The sequence below is a fragment of the Anopheles merus genome, chromosome 2R (genome assembly GCF_017562075.2).
Source record: "Anopheles merus strain MAF chromosome 2R, AmerM5.1, whole genome shotgun sequence".
Lineage (NCBI taxonomy): Eukaryota > Metazoa > Arthropoda > Insecta > Diptera > Culicidae > Anopheles > Anopheles merus.
In genome coordinates, this window is record NC_054082.1 from 2,087,301 (window position 1) to 2,107,118 (window position 19,818).

General features: G+C 46.9%; 3 protein-coding genes across 3 annotated transcripts; all 3 read left to right on the top strand.

Moving 5' to 3' along the window:
* Window positions 1-663: 663 nt before the first annotated feature.
* Window positions 664-10,401, top strand: LOC121588466. The gene is made up of 3 exons (XM_041906441.1): window positions 664-1,428; window positions 9,155-9,607; window positions 9,693-10,401. The coding sequence occupies exons 1-3, from the start codon at window positions 1,210-1,212 to the stop codon at window positions 10,221-10,223; spliced, it is 1,203 nt and encodes a 400-aa protein (XP_041762375.1). The 5' UTR covers window positions 664-1,209; the 3' UTR covers window positions 10,224-10,401.
* A 4,899-nt stretch (window positions 10,402-15,300) lies between these two features.
* On the top strand, window positions 15,301-17,765 carry LOC121601272 (probable RNA-binding protein CG14230). The gene is made up of 4 exons (XM_041930105.1): window positions 15,301-15,563; window positions 15,634-16,573; window positions 16,641-17,149; window positions 17,227-17,765. Exons 1-4 carry the CDS (start codon window positions 15,368-15,370, stop codon window positions 17,451-17,453), a joined length of 1,872 nt encoding a protein of 623 aa, XP_041786039.1. The 5' UTR covers window positions 15,301-15,367; the 3' UTR covers window positions 17,454-17,765.
* A 71-nt stretch (window positions 17,766-17,836) lies between these two features.
* Window positions 17,837-19,595, top strand: LOC121601292 (carboxypeptidase Q-like). Its single transcript, XM_041930131.1, has 3 exons — window positions 17,837-19,113; window positions 19,183-19,305; window positions 19,370-19,595. Exons 1-3 carry the CDS (start codon window positions 17,939-17,941, stop codon window positions 19,515-19,517), a joined length of 1,446 nt encoding a protein of 481 aa, XP_041786065.1. The 5' UTR covers window positions 17,837-17,938; the 3' UTR covers window positions 19,518-19,595.
* Window positions 19,596-19,818: the final 223 nt, after the last annotated feature.

Sequence of the window (19,818 nt, forward strand, 5' to 3'; positions counted from 1 at the left end):
ACACACTTTGTACGGGTTTTCATTCTTTCGGTTACTGGGGTTCGGCAGTCCCGCCGCTTGGGATTCTTTCCATTCTTTACCTCTGCTCGCTTTTATGTTGCCTTCGCATCGAGCAAGGAAGGTCGTACGCAGCATAAAATCAACCACCAGCGGCAGGCGGACAGCAGCCCTTGCTCTCCTCCTTCCCTGCTGGAACGGATCGTTCCAGTAGGATTCCGTTTCATGCGTATTTATGTTCTTACCGACCCATCGGCCCATCGGAACCACCGACCGCATTTAAGACAGTGTGTGCCAAAAAAAAACCTTTGTAAGCAATATTCCATGAAATGCTGATGAAATGTTTTAAGATTACGATAATTCAGTTTGCAATTTCTTCTATTTTTGAAGTACTGGTAAAATCCTTGCTTGCTCAGGTATTGGAAGGAAATTACGTGAAATTAATATTTTAAGTAGTTTCAAAATGCATTCCAAATCTTACCAATAATTTAGATTCTTATGCGTCCTTCATCATGCGAACGAAACTAGAATAAAGTAACAGTGTCGCTGTTTCTGTTTGACGCACTGTATACGCGGGCCGTCATGCCGGCCGAACCGACACGACGAACGCGTGCATGTGTTGCTTCTGGCGCGCGCGATGCGTCTAGCTCGGTTCCAGGTCGGCCAACGCAAAGCATTCCGCATTTGTTGCTCGTTGCGTACGGACGACGGAAAGCTGCCCTGCGTGTCGGGATTTTAAGGACACGCGTTCGTCGTTCGTTTCACGTGGTCGTCTCGCAGGAGAGAGCGAAATCCACCACAAACGAACGATCGTCGGGTAAAGTGAAATTGTGGCAAAGGGAAAGAATACTTAAAAAAAAAAAACAGTGCCAGGCAGAAACAGTGCGAATGTGAATGTAACAACTGTGCAAGGGAATAAATACTACTTGCAACGGCTTTTCATCCTTGAAATTCGAGAAAGCGGAGATTTTAAAAACAACTAAATGGCACATAATTACCTGTGATACTTGTGGCGTAAATGTGCACTCGTGTGTAAACAGAAATAAAGTGGATTAAAGTGTGGTGGCTGTGTGCGCGAGAAAATATAGTGTCCTTTGCGCGAGTCCTTTCAGTGCGGAATTATTGAAATTGGCATTGCATTACGTGCATACGTGTGTGTGTGTTTTTGGGAGATTTTTGTCCGTTTCGACACAAACCCGATTCTACAAGAGCATGTTGCGCTTCGGAGCACTACGGTATAAGCGATTGAATAATGCCGGCGGTGCGTGCGGCGACGAGCCGGAGAGTGAAAGCAGCAGCCCGGCCAAGGGAAAGCTCGTCGGAAAATCTGTACACCATTCCGCAACGACAACACCGACGACAACGCCAACGAGACACCAGCAGCAGCAGCAGCGACTGCACAATCAGCTGAATGGAACCGCAATGAAAAATGTAAGAAGCTTTCCTTAGACCTTCGCTTTCCTTTCCCCTTCCACCGCCCCCCTCGCGCATTGTTATTTCTAGCAGAATTCACCTTTTATTTCATTGCTCCCAGGACACCTCCTCAGCCCGGTGCCGCACCGTGTTTATTCTGTCCTTCTAACGCTAAAGTGTGTTGTTGGTTTCAGTTTTTTTTTTGAATTGCTCCGTAATACACACTTGAGGTGCAGTGCGGACCCCAGCCAAGAGGCCTGCTTCTTCGCATGCTTTGGACATGGCACAAGATTAACATCATCTCAAGCTCTACCGGAGAAGCGTGTACGGCACACCGTGTGTTGTAAATTAAAAATTCATAATTATACGCCAAGCATACACTTGCCTTACCACCACACACTTACCTCAGCCACAGCAGCCAAAGGAATACGTTGTTGGGTGGAAGTTGGTTCAAAAAGGGACGATATGGTGCTTTCATCACCACCGCCAGCTGCTAACGCTCTTAAACTAAGGCATAAAGTGGTACCACAGAAAGGAAAGCGTCTTCTAAAAAGAAGTCTTTTTCTTCCACAGGACGAAGGTGTAATTGAATTTTTGGGGCCAAAATCTGCCCAAATAATTAATGAGAATAGAGAAACTTTTCTTTCGATTGCGCCAACAGACACACCACTCACAGTTGCAAATGGTGCAAATTGGTGCTGCTGACTATCCACATCCACACTTTTCGCCCTGCAATGCACTCAGCAACTTTTGTCCGATGATGGATGAATTCCAATCACTCTCTCTCTCTCTCCCTTCGACACTTTCCACCACCATCACTCGTCCTTTTTTCCATTTTGGAGAAAAGTTTTCCCGATCGATCGATAGAAGCTGTTGTTTGTCCTTTCTAATCAAATGCCTTTGCTCTTCGAAACTCACCAAAATGCAATATACTTTGTATCGATTGAAGCATTTTGTTTCTGCGCTTGTTATGGTGTAAAAGGATTATGCCAAACTGTACGCTCCCCGACTGCGCCACCAACCAAAGATCATTTGTCTGAGCCCTTCGACTCGTCCAAAAGGGATTTTCATTTACCCATTTCGCGCTGGCAGAAACAGAGAAGAAAACAAGCCAAATATAGGCGTCGTGAAGCCCCGCGTGAAACCAGATTGCCAGTCATTAAAAATGAGCATCATCATTTTTGGATGGCTTCCCATATTCCCATGCTGCTTGCTTTTCCATCTTCAACCCCGCGTCAAGCCCACAGAAGGATCTGCCGCTCTGGGCAAGAGGACAACGAGATTCGTTTGATGTTTATTTATTCTACGAATTGGTTACTCAGCCCGCCGTTCCTTGAAAAGAAGATACTTCGTCCTCGTCCTCTGATACCCTTTTTCCCCTCCCGTTCGTTCTATCGCCACTAGATGTGATTTATCATTTTTTGAAGGGAATCGGTTTTGCTCCTTCCTCGTTTGTTTGCTAAGAAATGGCTTTTGTGATGAGGTTCTCCGAGAAAAAGAGGGAAACTCAGCTCAGGGAAAGCAAAAGTGTCGAATCATCGTACCGATTTGCGGAAGAAAGGATGAAACGATAGATAGAGCTGAGGTTGGTGCGGGGTTTGGGGGGGGGTACACCATCGATTCATTGATTTCACCAGTCCCCCCTCCGCCCTCCGAGGGTCGTGTGTCCGAATGGGAATTTAATTCGATGCGTCCAATAAAACTCAATCCCCCCGCTCAAGAGCCGATCATAAGCGATGCCAAAAAGCCAACGTCTGGGCAGGTTAATTGAATCAATTTCAATCGATCAAGAATCGTGCGCGTTTCTCGGTGTGCTGTGTGTGTGTGTGCGCGCCAAGACAACGCCACCCCACGCGGGTGAAGCAATAAACTCGATGTGGATAAAATCACGCATCAATAAACAAATTTGTACGCCAGATGAATTGGAATGAAGGTCCATCGGTGGTTGGGCGGTGCGGTGCAAAAGGACCATCGCATGTTGCTGGCTGGCTGGCTGGCTGGCTGTACATACTGCCACGTAGCCGTTTCCCTTGACATTCCTTGACGTTGGCGTTCTTGGAAGCCTTCCGGGAGAAATGAATGTCTCGCTGTCGCTATGGCCACTGCTGCCCGACCCTGTACTCTCCCGTCTGCCAGGCACGGAGTGGTGCGTGTTTTGGTGTGACAATATTTTTCTAATTTAATTTAATGGAAAAATTTAACGCTTCACCATGCCGCGTACACACGGGAAGGAAATTGACTTTTACACAAACACACACACACACATATGCACGTGCACATGGTGTTGTGGTCGTTCTTCTTGTCATTTTCCGAAATAGACGCACAAGCAAAGGGGCCAAACAGTCGATGGAAGTCGGAGCAGGGACTTGTGCTCGGTCTGTACATTACGTAAAGCTTTACATACACCGTACACACACCACCGCCCGAAGAAGTCCCAGGTGAAGGGTTCGACATCTTTTGCTAGACTTACGGGACGACGACGACGACGACGACAGCGACGCTCCTAGGCAACGTAATAGAAGAAGCTCAATTTACATGTACAACCATGTACACAGCCCTTCTACACCTTGGTTACGGAAAGCTGATGAAGTCTTCCATTTTCGTTGCCTCTTAACGTTAGCCGCCGTGTGGTACAGTACAGAGGTCGCCCCTTGAATGTGTCCTAAACCGGTGTCCCCAAAAATGCAGTGTCCACACAATAGCGCGCCCAGGACGGAACGGTGTAACAATGGAAAAGCCACTATTTCTTCCCATCCTTTGCCATCTCTGGGAAAAAGCGTTTCGATGTCGTTTCGTGTAAATGCCTAATCCGCTGGACAGTCGCTCGCTCGCTCTTCCTCCAGAGCAAAGCACAGCAAGGTGGAAATAAAAATGTCCGCCCAATGGTACGTCGATTAGCGTAACGAATTCTTTACGTATAATTTATGGCCTATACAGCGCATTGTCGTAAAAACTCGAAGCCCTCTGCTTCAAATCAGCTCAACCACCGCCGTTCTTTCCGTTCGATCGGGTTTTCGATTTCAATTTTAAAGCTATTGTCATTTTCCGACATACAGGCGATTGAGGGGACGGGATGCGCAGGTTTTGGGACTTTGATTTTATGACCGAACCCGGCGAAACAGGTACATAGTGAGGCGATAGGAGCTAATAGTGGGGGGGGGAGGAAGGGGAGAAAGCAAAAGCAAGGAAAGTGTAATGGTGAAATAATCCATAAAATTTAACGATCGTCCTTTTTCCCAAATTCGATGAGGTGTCCTTTTTAGAGGCTTTAGAGTGGATCTCCATCGTCCTAGCAATCCTGGAGGGAAGGATGGTACGGCTGGAATTAAACTCGGGACCGGGGGTTCCCATTTCGGGGATGCCAATTTCTTTTCGATGCCCAATTTTGATTCGAAAGGGATTTACAAAGCCTCATCGCAGGAAAAGAATGCTTAGTCAGCTCGCTAAGGTAAGGGTAGAGCATAAAAGCTAGGAATAGGTCCCAAGCACAGCCCTTCCCGCAACAGGCCCCGGCGTTTTCTAGCCGGGATATATTTTACGACCCTGCCCGAAAACTTCAAATGGAATCCGAAAACGGACAAACCTCACGCGCCAGTATCTGGCTCGATTGCGGTTGTCACCTCGGGCTTGGGACTTTTTTTTTCTTCCTGCACCTCTCCCTACTATTCCCTATCGTTGGCTTGTTTTACCACGGAGTGATAATGTTTTTTGGGAGCTAATTTATAGCTCAACTTGTCCGTTGACACTTTCTTTTTACACACCAATATGGGCAGCCCCCTTCCGTCCTCAATCAATCCTACCAAAGCGCTGCGCGACTTATCGTAGACTTTTAGTAGACATTTTTTTTTCTTTCTGGGCCCGTTTTGGAAGTGGTGCATCTTCCGAACGCACTACCCGCTGCACATGCTTTTAAACCCGCCCGTGGAATGGTGGCAAGACGCGCGCGAGCAAGCGAGCGAGCGTTACCGATGACATCGCAGGGGTGTCGAAAAGAAATTGTTTATCTTCACGATGCAATAAATTATTCGATTTGGTTTAAGAGGCCAATCTAGCGGAGCGCGCGAGCCCGGCATGCTCCACATTCTCCACAGAACAACGCGCCACAGAGACACGGCTACGCGTCTCTGCCGCCGCCCCGACGACTCAGTCGTGGCGTTTGTTCTGCGCGATTAGAAACCGGGGCGAGGCGTATGAATTTATGGTGAAGGAATTAAGATAACCACTTAACATCTTACACACTTGGCTTGGCAAGACATTGGAAGATGTTTCTTGGAAGCAAAAAAGAAGGAAGAAACCAACCAACCATATTCTGATCTCGCGGCATCTTGATGGGCATCGCTCGTTTTTTTAATTGACTGCCAGGGCGGCCAGTCGAATGCCAGCGAGATGCGATAAAGCAAAAACATGCTGCAGCAGCCAGTGCAGCCCGGAGAGAGAGAGAGAAAGAGAGTCAGTGCCAAACGAGCGCATTTAAATTGGAACAAATGTTTTAACGCGCACCCCACCGACCGACCAATCCATGCGTGCTGTGTGTGGATTAAATATTACGATCGTTTTCTTAAAAAGCGTATACTCGCGGCCTCGCTGGTTCGAAACCAATCTTCTCATTGAAGTACGGCGTGATCGTGAACTATTTTTAAAACAGTTCAATCGACAATCGAAGGGAAAAAACACTTCCACAGTTAAGCGGGAAACGAGGTTAGCTTCAGATTGCATTCGACCACCCACTCCCCTCGCTCGACCCAGTGCCACTCAAAGACGTTTGACAGCTTTTCGGTGTTGTTTTTTGTGTGTCTGTAACATCTTCGACGCCCTCTCGAGTCGTGTGATCATCAAAGGGAAGCAGTGTTCACCCCCACCACGACCCCATCATACGAATGTAAACAGAGCCGACGATCGGTTAGTAGCTGAAAACCAATCTACCGAAAGCAGGAAGCACATTACAATCTTGTCCGATTAGTCTCCCCAGCCCACTGCTGGCGGCGATTGGAACGAACGATAAACAAATAATGCAATCGCCACATGCATGGCACACTTGAATCAATGTGCATCGCGCGCCCTCGCACCTTTGGTAACCCTTGGTAACACATACAGGGTGGCAACCCCGAGAATTGGCATATTTCCACGCTCGGGGAGTGCTGGCGAAACCGTACCAATTCACCACCATGGTAGTGACCGGGATTCGAACGAGAATGTAATTTGAAGTCTATTTCTCTGGGGAACCGCCCAATTCCGGGACGTGAAATCACATCGCCACGTGGCAGTCGTACAGCCGGGCGAGATGCTCGCCATCAAATATGCACGATGCGGGTGGTGGTGCTCGTAGTGCCCGTTGCCAACGCATACTGGATACAATTTGTCTCTTGCGTCTTTGCGATGGCGGGCATCCGCCACACTCTGACGGACTCTCCCCGAAGCCTCAAAACCGACCGAGAGTTGATGATGGTGCGGTGACTTGACGAAAAATCTGTCCATGGCGTACGCCAAATTAAACCCAGCCTACCAGCTACTACTGCTGACGGAAAAATGCTGACGCTCTCGCTGTTGCTGACGTACAGTCACTCACGAGCCTGTCAGCACAAGCCTGTCGTTCCTCTCGGGAAAAACGGCCACTTTCCCTGACGATGGCGACTATGCTCGCTGGAGGAGGATGGGAGGAAGGAAACAACAAGGAAACACTACCACCACGCCCCCCGCCAACCGAGCGAAAAAACAACAAATGCAAAACAGAAATAAAAATACCAGCGTGCTAGTGCGCAGAAACCGGGAAGGCCAGAAGCGGTGGAAGGCAGAGGGAGGAAATGTTTTGAAAACAGTACTTAATTGTATTAGCCATTCGATTAACTCGTGGCCAAACATACCGCACTTCCCGACCGACCGACGAGACCGACGAGACCGACCCAACCATGATGCATTTAATTTAAGAATAACATTTTATCCGGGGTCATTATTAGCTGCTTATTTCCCTCTGCTGCTGCTGCTGGTTGCCTGCCGTGTTTGAATGTTATTTTGGTGAAATATCACCTTTTCCATTGTCTCGAACCCGACCACAGTATGTACCTGGAGCGACGGGCTCGTTTAGGGAACAGTGCAAGGGCAGAGCGGATGATGGGATACGATTTGAAAATCGTTCAAATAACGACGAAGCAACGCGAGACGATCTAGAGTGCCTGCCCGTTTCTAGGGGGACCTCACTTGAGAAGGGTTCCAGCAGCAGCAGCAGCAGCATTTCCATTAGTGCAGCAGCGCTAGGACCACAGCTGTGCCTCGCGGAACAATGAAGAGCCCACTTGAAAGATTCGCAGTAGGCGACGACCGGCGGAAGCAAACGATCTGCCAAGGGACCGTGGAGGGAAAAAGGACCATTCTTCTTCAATTATCGTACGCATGTTGGAATCGATTCGATACGATACGAATTTCGGGACGAATTTCTCTCCATGCTGTGCCCTCCATTTGGCAAAAGGACGTTGAATGAATGTTGTGAATTTGATACGATTCGGGGGGGAGGGGTTTGTGGTTCGATTTTCTCTTTTGATGCCACTGCCATAGCCCCGGTAATACAACGCGCGCGCGAATGTCTCCCATCCACACCTTCCGCCAGGACCGTTTTCTATCCTCTTTTTGTTGTTGTTGTTTGGTTCAATTGTTAAAGACGTTTCCTCCTTCGCGCGGGTGCGCTTCTCAATTTTCCAACGCGCCAGAAGTATCGTCCGGAATATTGTTATTTATTTACCGCGTCCACCACACGCACGCACACAGATGGGCCCCTACCCATTTTAGTTGAACAAACAGCCGGGCCTACCGCGAACAAGACGCCACACCGTCATCAAATATCGTTCGATATGCATTTCACGTACCAGCGACAACGGCGACAACGAACGTCGGGGACGAGGAATTTCTCTCTTCTCTCACTTGTGGCTGTGGTTCTTTTCCCCCTTTTGTGCACATTCATACTTTCACATGCCGAAGAATGCTGCCGATCGTGGTTGATTGTCTTGAGTGTTGTTTTTTGTTTCCCCCCCCCCCGAGCTCCTTTTCCTGCATTGCTCGGTTCTTATGCCCATGTTCAAATCATGCCACGACCGACGCCACATCCCCAGCAATCCAATGTACGGCCCTCAGAACCTAGTCCCATTTCTTCTAGCCTAGATGCTTCCCTTCCGCTACCCCTTATGCGTTTGCTGCTGTAATACACAAACGCTCGCCTTTGTGTGAGTGTCTTTCGTCTGCAAATGATTCAATTTTGGAGGACACACTTCAAAAATTAGATCCGGTTTCCAGAATGCCCGGAAAAAGTAAGCAAACAACAATAAATACAGTGCGCCATGGGTCGAGCATCGCAGCCCTCGCAGGGGAAATGCATCCGGCAGCAGAACACGATGAGGATGTTTCCTTTTTTTCTCCGCCCTCCCTCCGGTTCCTCTCGAATTGCGAAAACATTGCCTTTCCAATGGCCCTTTTCCCTCTTCCCTCGATCGGAGTGGAGAGGCATTGCCCTTCTTTGGAAGATGTTGTGACAGTTTCAGTAAAGACAAGATCCCTTTCAAGTCAAAAGATTTGTCAATCAGAACACCCTTTTTCCAGTCTTTGGGGTAGTGTCGTTCTTTTGCCTTTTACCTTATCCTCTCCCAATACATCTAAATAGTGTGTTGATCAGTTTGGCAAACATTCCCAAAAATCACCCGAACATCACTCCAATGTTGCTAATTCTGCAATACCCCGATTTTACCTTTTCTCTCACCAGGTTAACACGACGACATCGGACCAGAAACGACCTCGTAGCAATTTCATGCTCATCGTTGGCGGCCTGTCGGGAAAGTCTGCCCTGCCCGAGTCCGTTCCGCCTAAATCGCCTTCTGCACACGTTACCGTCCAGCCTTCGTCGCCTTCGTCCAACTTTAAGCTACTGAGTGGAAAGTTCGCGATCGACAGCAAGCGAAAGATCAACTGCAAAACGCGAATCTACAAGTGCATTAAGCGCATCCTGAAACGCAACTCCATTCATGCCAGCCCGCAGTCGTGCAAGGACCAGCAGCAGCAGCACCACCACCACCACCCAAGAAGTCATCGAATGCCGGCCGCACTCCGTTCGCCGAATGCTGCCGACTATCGCGAGATCAAGACACTGCTAGAGAAGCAGCACCGTGATCTAGAGTACGATGTCAACCTGGCCAAGTGCGTCGAAAAGCCTGCCTTTGTAAGTAGATCATGACATTGAGTAGCTCTCACTGGAAGATCTTGTTGGAACTAATTTGTGATCTTCTTCTGCTTCCTTCTTTCAGATCAAAAAGATCGCCATCAACATGCTGCAGTCCGCTGTCTCGAACGAGAAGGAAGACAGTACGCTCGTGCTACACCGGGAACAGACAGCCACCGTTACCGGCACAATCCAGAGCGATCTCGAGCAGGAGCGGGAGTATCGCCGGCTGCTGGATGAATGCTGGTACCACGAAAACCTGCCCCGAAGCCTGTCCCTGCAGCTGCTGGCGGACAAACTGCCCGGCAGCTTCCTGGTGCGCAAAAGCACAACCCAGCCCGACTGTTACGCGTTATCGCTGCGCGTCCCGCCAGGATCGGGGCCGCGGATTGCTCACTACCTCATCGTACGCACGCCCACGGAAGGATACAAGATCAAAGGCTTCCAGAAGGAGTTCAGCTCGCTCCGTGCCCTGATTGTGCATCATTCAGTGATGCCGGAAGCGCTGCCCGTGCCGCTTGCCGTACCGCGGCCGGTCAACCTGGTGGTAAAGACCAAGTTTGACGACGACTACGAAACCGTGTTCGATCTGGCCAAGGTGGTGCAGCATCATTAGCCGCTAAAGGGAGCCGCAGCAGCAGCAGCAGCATTTACCAAAACCATTATGTTAGGTTTAGTTCAGTCACTTTTCAATGCGCTATTTTTGTTATCCCTTTTTCCTCCTCCCATTTACTGCGTAAGTCTATAATTATGAGATGAGAAATAAATTATTCTATAAAAGTTACAACATTAAACCGAAGCCTACGTTTCTCCGGGGCGGGTCAACGTCGAAAAGGCGCACGCATAGATTCTTAATTGCAGGTTATGAATCCGAAAACGTATGGACGAAACCTATGGATAGAAAGGTCACTGGAGACTGTTCTTCGTTCTTCACTCCGTGAACCTCATTATGGACATTGAAGGAAGGACCGGGGCCCGGAACCGTGCCCACGCACGCACAAAGCTGCGCCACGGCCGACGCCGCCGTGGTTGTCTGGTGCCGCCTTCTTTAAATGCTTTTTCCTATCCGATCGATCCGTTGTTATCAGGGCCGCTCATCCTCCCGCTCATCGTCACCACCTTCACCCATGCATGCAGAGCAATAAAAATCAACACAAACCATGTCATTATGGGTGCGATGCGACCTCTCTCCGCTCGCCCGCTCGATTATTTCCTATCCTAATCATCCACTCGGCTGGCGAAACGGGCCAACCTTCAGGCCCAGTTTCCGGTGCGGAGGACGCAGCAGGTAGCAGGATGAGCACTGCAATGCGTCCTGCGATCAGCCGAAACACTGCACGTTGGATCTAATTGGCCGCCGCGGCAACACGCGCAGCCGGCCGGCTTTTAGTTTTGTGATGTAATTTGTCGATAGATAGATTATGTGGGTTGGCTTTTATTTTGTTGCCTTAGGGGACACTGTGTTGTGGTCCGACGGACATTACAAGCAAGATGTAATAATGATACAACGGGATGACTGCCAATGACCACGAAAGCCACGCGATTGATGGGGGAGTTTTTTGGGATGAACTCGTACGGGCTTGAGAGAGCCGCACTCACCATGGGACTAATTTTCTCCGTCGGGATAGTAATTAATTCCTTTTTTCATCAATTCCGAGCAAATGCTAAAACCGGAAACATAGAAACAACATCCCGGGGAGAGCAGCGAGATGCATTCACACGCATCCGGCGTGGAGTGAAGTGGATGTGATCAAACTTTAATTAGTAACCACTCTGTGTCGAGTGGTTGATTGTTGCTGCACTTTTCGGCATACCACTTGAACGAACCCGAAACAGCCACCACGAACCGTACATTTGTAAAACCACGAGAAAATCATGGATTTCACACATAAATTCTTTGGCTCGCTCGCCACAGTCAATTGCGGGGTTCCGGGCCCTGGGAGTGTAAAGGTTCCTAGGCCTGTGTGTGGAGAAGAAGAGGAGGAAAGAGTTTCATATTTCAGGGTCGCGCGGGTCGAGCCTTCTAAAAAGGAAACTTTACGTACTGCGGGAAGAGTAGAACAACAATAGAAAAAAACATACACAAAAAGAAACATTTGTACCGCAAGAAACACCAAATGAGCATACGGTTTAGAAACGGGCGGGAAAAAAAAGATAACCCACAGAATGGAAAAAAGAACCCCGAGAAGAAGAAAAAAACATCTGCATATTGTCGTAAATTAAATCAATGCGGCGTAACTAGCACGACTAGCAGCCGCTTGTCCACTGGATCCCATCTCTTTCTCGAGATGCTGGTTCCCACCATGCCGAGTCGGTCGCCTGTAACCTTCGATGCCGCGGTACGCAGTACGCAGTTAATAGGTTAATGTTTTCCCTTGAAGAGCGAACATGTGAACGGGTCCTTCCCGACCGCCTGATCGGGCCGAAACCGTGTCAAACAAAAAGCAGATGTTGGAGAAAAAATGAAGCAAAGAGCGATCATAGCGAGATCGTATTGTAACACACACGGATTGTCACACGGAATTAGTCCTGCAAGGACGTGTAGGAAGGACACTCCTGCTGTCTGCCTATGACTCCCGCATGTCCATCCGTAATCGTGATTCCTAGAAACGTCCCACCGTATGTTTAGCAGACATCATTAGGAACGGGAATACGATCTTAATTTGAATAACAAACTTTGCGCATCTCTTCTTTACGCAATTACGCAGTGACCATGCCGTGCCAATAGTTTCTTTTCTTTGTGTGTCCAGTAACGAACAATGGATTTGACTGACAAAAATGATTTTTCCTACATCTTGCAAAGCTGTCAGATCGTGTGATGAAGACATCATTATCATCCCTACCCTGCTACCCAAAAAAAAGGGGACCAATACCTCACTGGGGAAATGCGCACCCGTATACGGAGAGAAGGCACAGGCATAAACCTTCGAACAGCATCGTCGTGGAAAGAAAGCATATACATCACCAAAGATAACATCATTTGGTGGTGGCAGGGAAAAACTTTGCCACGAAACAACGCGTCAACAATATTATACGGGGTAGCGGCCGGTCCGTTGGGGATTTTGGAAATGAATTCTGCGCTCTGTCGCACGTCGGTTCGTTCCTGGGTTCGTTGTTTGGGCTATTTGGGAAGGAAAAACGGGAAAAATAATTGACTGTCACTTCATTAAACGCCCGCTTGTCAATTTCGAGGTGTCCGTCGTCGTCGTCATCATCACCGTCGTTCGAAGCGAAAGGAAGATTTGTGCCGAGCTTATGGGGACTGAAGATTGTTTCATGTGTGAGAAAGACATGCACCATATTTGCCGTTAAGGTGTTGCTTATTCTTGTGTTCCCCGCTCTCTGTCTTTCTTTGGCCATAGAGTAACAATTTCATCCCTGGCACTGCGCGCGGGAGGTATTGGAAGTGTATGAGCAGCAGGAAGCAAAGTCCTTCACCCATCAATGGTCGTAAAGTGGCTTATGATGAAGAAACAGTTCCAGTGCACGCTGTTGCACTGCACTCGTACGCACACCACCTCCGTGTGTCTGTTTGCTCCCCATGAGGTCTACCCAAAAAACAGTCGACAGACGGAGCGATGGCAAGCCGTACCGTCGATCCCTTGCCGTACCGTCTATGTATCCCAAACACAATCGAATCGAAGAAAGCTTTGTGCTGCTTAATAGACTTTTAAAACATCTTTCATTCGAATTGAATGCAACCCGTAACGCGGGAATAACACGCTGCACGCTGAAGGATCACTTCGGAGCGTATTTTCCATTGTGCTGGTGATGGTAGCCCGTATTTTTTCTTCCATTTTACAAAAGCCAACCTAAACTGAAATGAACGAGAAATGGAGTGGATCGAGTATGAAAACAACACAAAACAGATCTCTAAAGGACCCCGGGATTGGGAAGGATCGCATCGAAACTGGGGTATTGTGCATGGCCGGGGCCAGAAGGTCTGCAGCCGAAACCGTAGGGTCTGCTCATTTTTCATTTCACATTTCTTAGATTCTATAGGTTCGGGTCGCATATATCACAAACCAACAGCGGACGGCCAACAATGACGGTCATGAGAGAAAACATCCTTAGGCGAACGGTGTGTGCCTGTATGCTCATTTTGGGACGTTATCCTTCGTGTATCCTATAGAAAGCTATTATTGAACACTTAATCGAACAATTTTATACGATTTTTTTATTATTATTCTACGTACATCCACAAAAGGAAGATTCTTTCTCGGGTGATCGTTGGTGGTTGTGTTGTACCCTCGACAACGAACCCGTTGATCACCAACGGAGGCATCAGATAAACATTTGTACAACCCTCTACCACTCTACCACCTCTGCTGACTAATCCGATAACGAACACCGACAGCGAAGCATCTACAAATTTGCCTCAAAACAAATGGGCAAAAAATACATTCGCTCCCTGGAGTGATGCTGGAGTGCCTTCTGCAAAAACCGTGGCCCCCGGGAGCTTCAAGTACTTTCCGATGAAATAGTAAAATCGCAAACAAAGATCTCCGACCGTTACAAACAATCCTGCACCCACTTCAGCGAAGGACGGGACCGGGACCGGGACCGGGTCGGCCGGGGCCGTACCGTGCATTGATCATTGTTTTGGCTATGATGAACCATGCGACAAAAGGTTCCGAAGGTGTCACGGGTGTCCATGGATATCCTTTTTTGCCTACTGCCTGCTAAAGTCACTGCTGTGGGCACGTTGCCTGTACCGCGTTGAATGCAGGTAATCGGGACCCAAGGACCTTCGTCAAACTGAAGAGACAGGCCGAACGAAAGCAAAGCATAGGGAAATCGAGCTACAGTGATGCACCGGCAAATGGAAATAACTAACCACACACACGCACACTGCCCCGAACAAATGTGTCTTTTTGCCATGGTCAACAACAAAGTCATCGGTGAAGGTAAACCAGAATTGTTGATGAAAAGACAAATCCTTAATAGCTAACGAGTTGCTAAAGAATAAACAATTAAATCAACGGAACATTTTTCGCATTTTAGAGCAAATCTGGCGGGAATCGTAAAACTACTTACATATCAGGCATTTCAGTTGCTTTTATAGTGCTCTCGGTTTGCCGCAAAGGTGTTCAAAACTGATCCTAACAATAGTAAAACTGTCGGCTTGTAGTTTTATGATATTCACTAAAATTGGCTTCAATTTCCATTTACGATCGGATCAAACACAACCAGAACATCACTGGAGAAGGTGTGATGTCGTAAAAAATGCAAGCTGTTTTTTCAAGCAGCTGAAGCTGCCAGTAGCTTTGCTTTCTAAGAACCATTGAAAATAACAAAGAGACACTTTTTATCACTTTCTACTTTTTTATAAATTGTACATGCAGAAATTCACAAAAAAAAATCTAGCCTGCCCATTGTTTCTGGAGATTCTCTGGAACGTTGAACGCAGCAAAGCTTGTACTAAAATGAAGTACTGGGTACATGTATCCTATTGACGAAATGCTGCCTCGAAAGAGAGAATTTACTTGATTTTTGTCCAATAATAGAACTCATTGAAGACTGATTTCTTTAACAAAATTAACAAATATAAGTAAAAAACAAAAACAAAACAAACGATTAAAAGTTTATTTAAGTTTTGGTATTTTGTTTTTAGAACAACAATAATCAACACACTGTCCCATCTTACCTATATCAACCTTGATCGTTCTCAGCAGCTGTCAGAAGAGGAATTGCCAAACTGCACGTGTGCTTTCAAAACAAATACAGTCGCCTCGTTTTGGAGAAGCGCCGGCAACGAAAATGATTTTAAAATCGCATCGCCTTTTTATCGGCAACATTCCTGCGGGAACGAGTGAGCAAGAGCTGAGGCAAGAATTCAGTGCATATGGCAATGTGGAAGCGATAGAGATTAAAACGAAAACAAACCCATTGAATGATTCGGTTGATACGTTCGGTTTTGTGACCCTCCAGACGGAGGACCATATCGTGCCGCAATGTAAGTAAAGCTGATTAACCGTACACCATGGCTGCTGATTGAATAATCGTTCATTATTTTCGTTCTACAGGCATCAAGGAGTTTAAACAACAACAATACAAAGGAGCGTACTTGAACGTGTCCAGAGCGAAGGAATCTTTCCTAGAGAAGTTAAAGCGTGAAAGAGAGGAGGCCGAGGCACAGAAGAAGAATAGCTCGCTGTTAGATCCATACACTAAACCTGTGGAGGAAAAAGTTGCAAAAGAACCCGTAGCCAGCCTTCCTACATTACCCACATTACCCACATTACCGACACTAGGCAAGGATGATGATAGCAGCTCCTCTGAGAGCTCAGAATCGGAAAGCGAAGAAGAGAAGCCATCTATTCCGCAAACTGCACCCACACGCAGATCCCAGGCACCAAAGCAAGAAGATGAAATTGTGAAAAAATGGAACCAAGAAACGTACATTGAGCATGGAAAACTGAAAATCGTTCCCATTACCGGGAAGGTGACGGAAGTGATTGATCGCACAAAGCCGCACCAGAAACGAACGGAGGATAAGAAACTTGGCGAAAAAGCTCGCATAGCAGATGAAAAACGAAAGCAAGGCCTGAACAATTTGAAGTCAGCGTACGAGCAGCAACAGCTTGCCATCAAAAGTGCTCTTGCCGGTGCAACGGCAAACAGCAAGAAAAAGATCACGTTTGACGATGAAGATGACGCACCGGGCCAGCAGAAATTGTCGCTGTTTGATGGGCCGGAAGATGAGGACGACGATGGATTTAAGGCTAATTTCACCTTGCGCAAGCAGATGCTTGGAGAGGAGGGCCAAAAGTTGTACGAAATGCAAACCACCTATCAGGCGGACAATCGTTTCCGTTTGGATGCACGATTTGATGACGATGCTGGTAAACCTGCCGAAGTGCAAACGCCACAATCGAAGGCAAAGGACAAGGAAAGAAAAAAGCAACTGGAGATTCTTTCCAATGTGGTAGGCAAACCGATCATTGCGGAAAATCGAGTTGAAAGGTGAGTGTTGGTAAAACGGGCGCTCTTTACCGCCATATGCTTAACTAGTGACTATTTGTATTTATAGCAAAAACAACGTGCAAATGCAACGGTTCGATCCTACGCAGCAAAAAGAATTGGACCAAAATGAAACACACGAACCACCGGTGAAAGCATCCGACCGGAAAAAGGCAGAACGGCGGGAGGAAGATTTTAAAGTTTCTGAGCAAAAGTTTTACAATGTGTCGGATAGCTTCACGATATCGTCCCGCGGCCAATCGCAGGGCTTTAGTTTGCTTTCAATGTTTGGAACAGCGAACGATACCAGCGATAGCAAGATGCACGAAGATGAAACGCTGTATGATAAGCCTCTGAAAAGTGATGCCAAGTTCCGGTATGAATCTTCCGATAGTGAGGATGAACAGAGTCGCAAAAAACAGAAGAAACACGAAACTAAAGCCGATGGTGAAAAGGAAGGGAAAGGAAAAGATAAACTGAAAAAGAACAAAGCACACAAAACTGGGTCAGGATATTACACGAAGCAGGGAATATGGAAGGATTTCTTTTTCTTCCTTCCAAATGATTCACGTCTCGATGGTAAGTTTTATGCGGCTTTTGAGTTTTAAGACACTTTAATATGCTACTAATAATTTTGATTTTCTATGACTTCACAGCTGGCCGAGAATTTCTAGGATACGTTCCTAATACGGACGGTAGTTTAAAATCAGCCAAGGAAGCGGTAGTCGGATTGACCGAGACTGATGTGCAAAACATTCGCCAATTGTACAAAAAACGCCGACAACGCGAAAGTAAATTTGTCCACAAAGAATCGAAACTAGGTCTTAAGCGGCTTAAAATGAAAACTACGGTAAAGCGGGGCAAGATGAACAAGGTGAAGTAGCGAATCGTTTCCTGCAATTTAATTTCCCTATCTTAAAATGACCATAACATTGAATTAATAGTAACAAAAGCACAGAACCCTGCAATAATCAACGTTATCAAAATACCAATTTGATTGAAGTGCGAATCGATAGTGAAGATTCATAGATTAAACATAACATTTCAAAAGCATTCAAATTTGGTGTTATCTTTCGTGATGGATTTTATTTTATCATATACCTTGTCGCCTTTGTTCAGGTTCTTCAGAGGCTAAGGAAACGAAAAGAAATATCAGCTTTGAACAGTCACAAATACACGGAAACAAGTCCAGGAACGCAACCGATGGAACAGTCGTATCAGATCTAATTTTACTCACCTCGAGGTTATGCTTTGAATTCGTAGTGATACAATCACCTTTCTACGTCTATTTGGCAACTGTACTCCCCGCCAGAAAGGGCAGTGAAGTAGGTCAATCGTTCAGACGCACTCGCTCATTCGTTAACCATCATGCTTCGAGAGCGGTTGGCATTTTTCGGCGCGCTTTGCGCAATACTCGTCTCAATCAATCTCGTAACAGCAGATTCGAACGAATGTGAACTTCCTCCTGGACTTCGGGAAGAAATCGCACAATATCAACCGGTAGTGGATTCGATCTTCCAGCACATCGTTTCTGGTGAGTATGCGGGCAAGACTTGGCAGAGTTTGCTGGAGTTTACGGATCGGTTTGGACCACGGCTCACTGGATCGAAGCAACTGGAGGATGCGATCGACTTCGCAGTGCAAGAAATGATCGCTGAAGGACTCGACAATGTTCATACCGAGGAAGCCATCGTATCACACTGGCAACGCGGCCGTGAATGGGCAGAGCTGGTAGAACCATTCCAGAAGAATTTACCCATGCTGGGACTTGGAAAATCGGTTGGAACTGCACCAGAAGGCATCCGCGCAGAAGTGATCGCGGTGGAATCGTTTGAAGAGTTTGAAAACTTCACCGCAGACCAAGTGGAGGGAAAAATTGTAGTTTTTGTTCCCGCATGGGCAGGGTACGGTGCAACGGTTCAATATCGATCTGAATCAGCATCAGTAGCAGCAAAGAAAGGCGCTGCAGCCGTGCTGGTACGATCAATGGCTCCTTTCTCTATTGGAACGCCTCACACTGGAACGCTTTCATATGATCCAGAAGTGCGCCGTATTCCTGCTGCAGCTATAACGGTGGAAGATGCCATGTTGCTCTTGCGCAAGTACCGAAGAGGAGATAAGATGGTAATTCATCTGAAAATGGATGCCATGAATCTCGATCCAACGATATCGCGAAACACGATTGGCGAGCTAGAGGGCCATACCTTCAAGAACACCTCCGTAGTGGTCGTATCCGGTCACATGGACAGCTGGGACGTTGGGACTGGCGCGATGGACGATGCTGGTGGCGTGTTTATTTCGTGGAAAGCCGTGACATTCCTGAAAGCGATGGGACTAAGGCCACGGCGCACTATTCGAGCCATTTATTGGACGGCGGAAGAGACAGGGTTAGAAGGTGCCGATGAGTATGAGAAACAGCATTCCGAGGATGAGAAGGACGAGTTTAACGTGTTCTTCGAGTCAGATTCTGGAACATTTAAACCCACTGGTCTGGATTTCTCCGGCAACAGTGATGCCCAGTGTATTTTTGCTGAAATTGCTAAGTATGTTTCTATTGATTAGGCTTGAAAAGGTATATTGGATCGTTATAAATGACTGATCACTTACTCTAGATTGATGCCTGGCTTCAACGATTTCACATATACCGAAGGAACTGTTGGATCAGATATTGGAAACTGGGAAAGAAGAGGGTTTCCAGGTGTTTCCTTGCGAAATAAAAACGAAAATTACTTTTGGTAAGGCTGTAGTTTAACATACCATAAAATCATAAAGCAAAAATGCATTTACCCTGTTCAATAGGTACCATCACTCTGAGGGCGATACGATGGAGTTGGAGGATCCTGATGATTTGGATAGAAGTACTGCGTTGTGGGCTGCTACTGCGTATGTGATTGCCGACTTAAGCATCGATATTCCAAAAGATGTAACGGATTACAAACCAAAATAACGACATAATTTAAAACAAACAGAATGTCATGCTTTTCAATTACGAAGTGGACGATTAAACATATACATATTTCATAAAGATCCGTTTTTGTTAAACCATCTGAACATCCAGAAATCGTCCAGAAGAAAGACTTGGCATGTGTTTGAGATGACTTAAACAATATGCCAAAGAATGGAAGTAACTTGAATAGAACAACGCGAATATCATACGATCGATTAGCTTATAAATACAGAACTCATCATACGACTGCGAAGCAACAATGCGAATGCACTAGTCACTTTTCAATCAACAGTCTACAAAG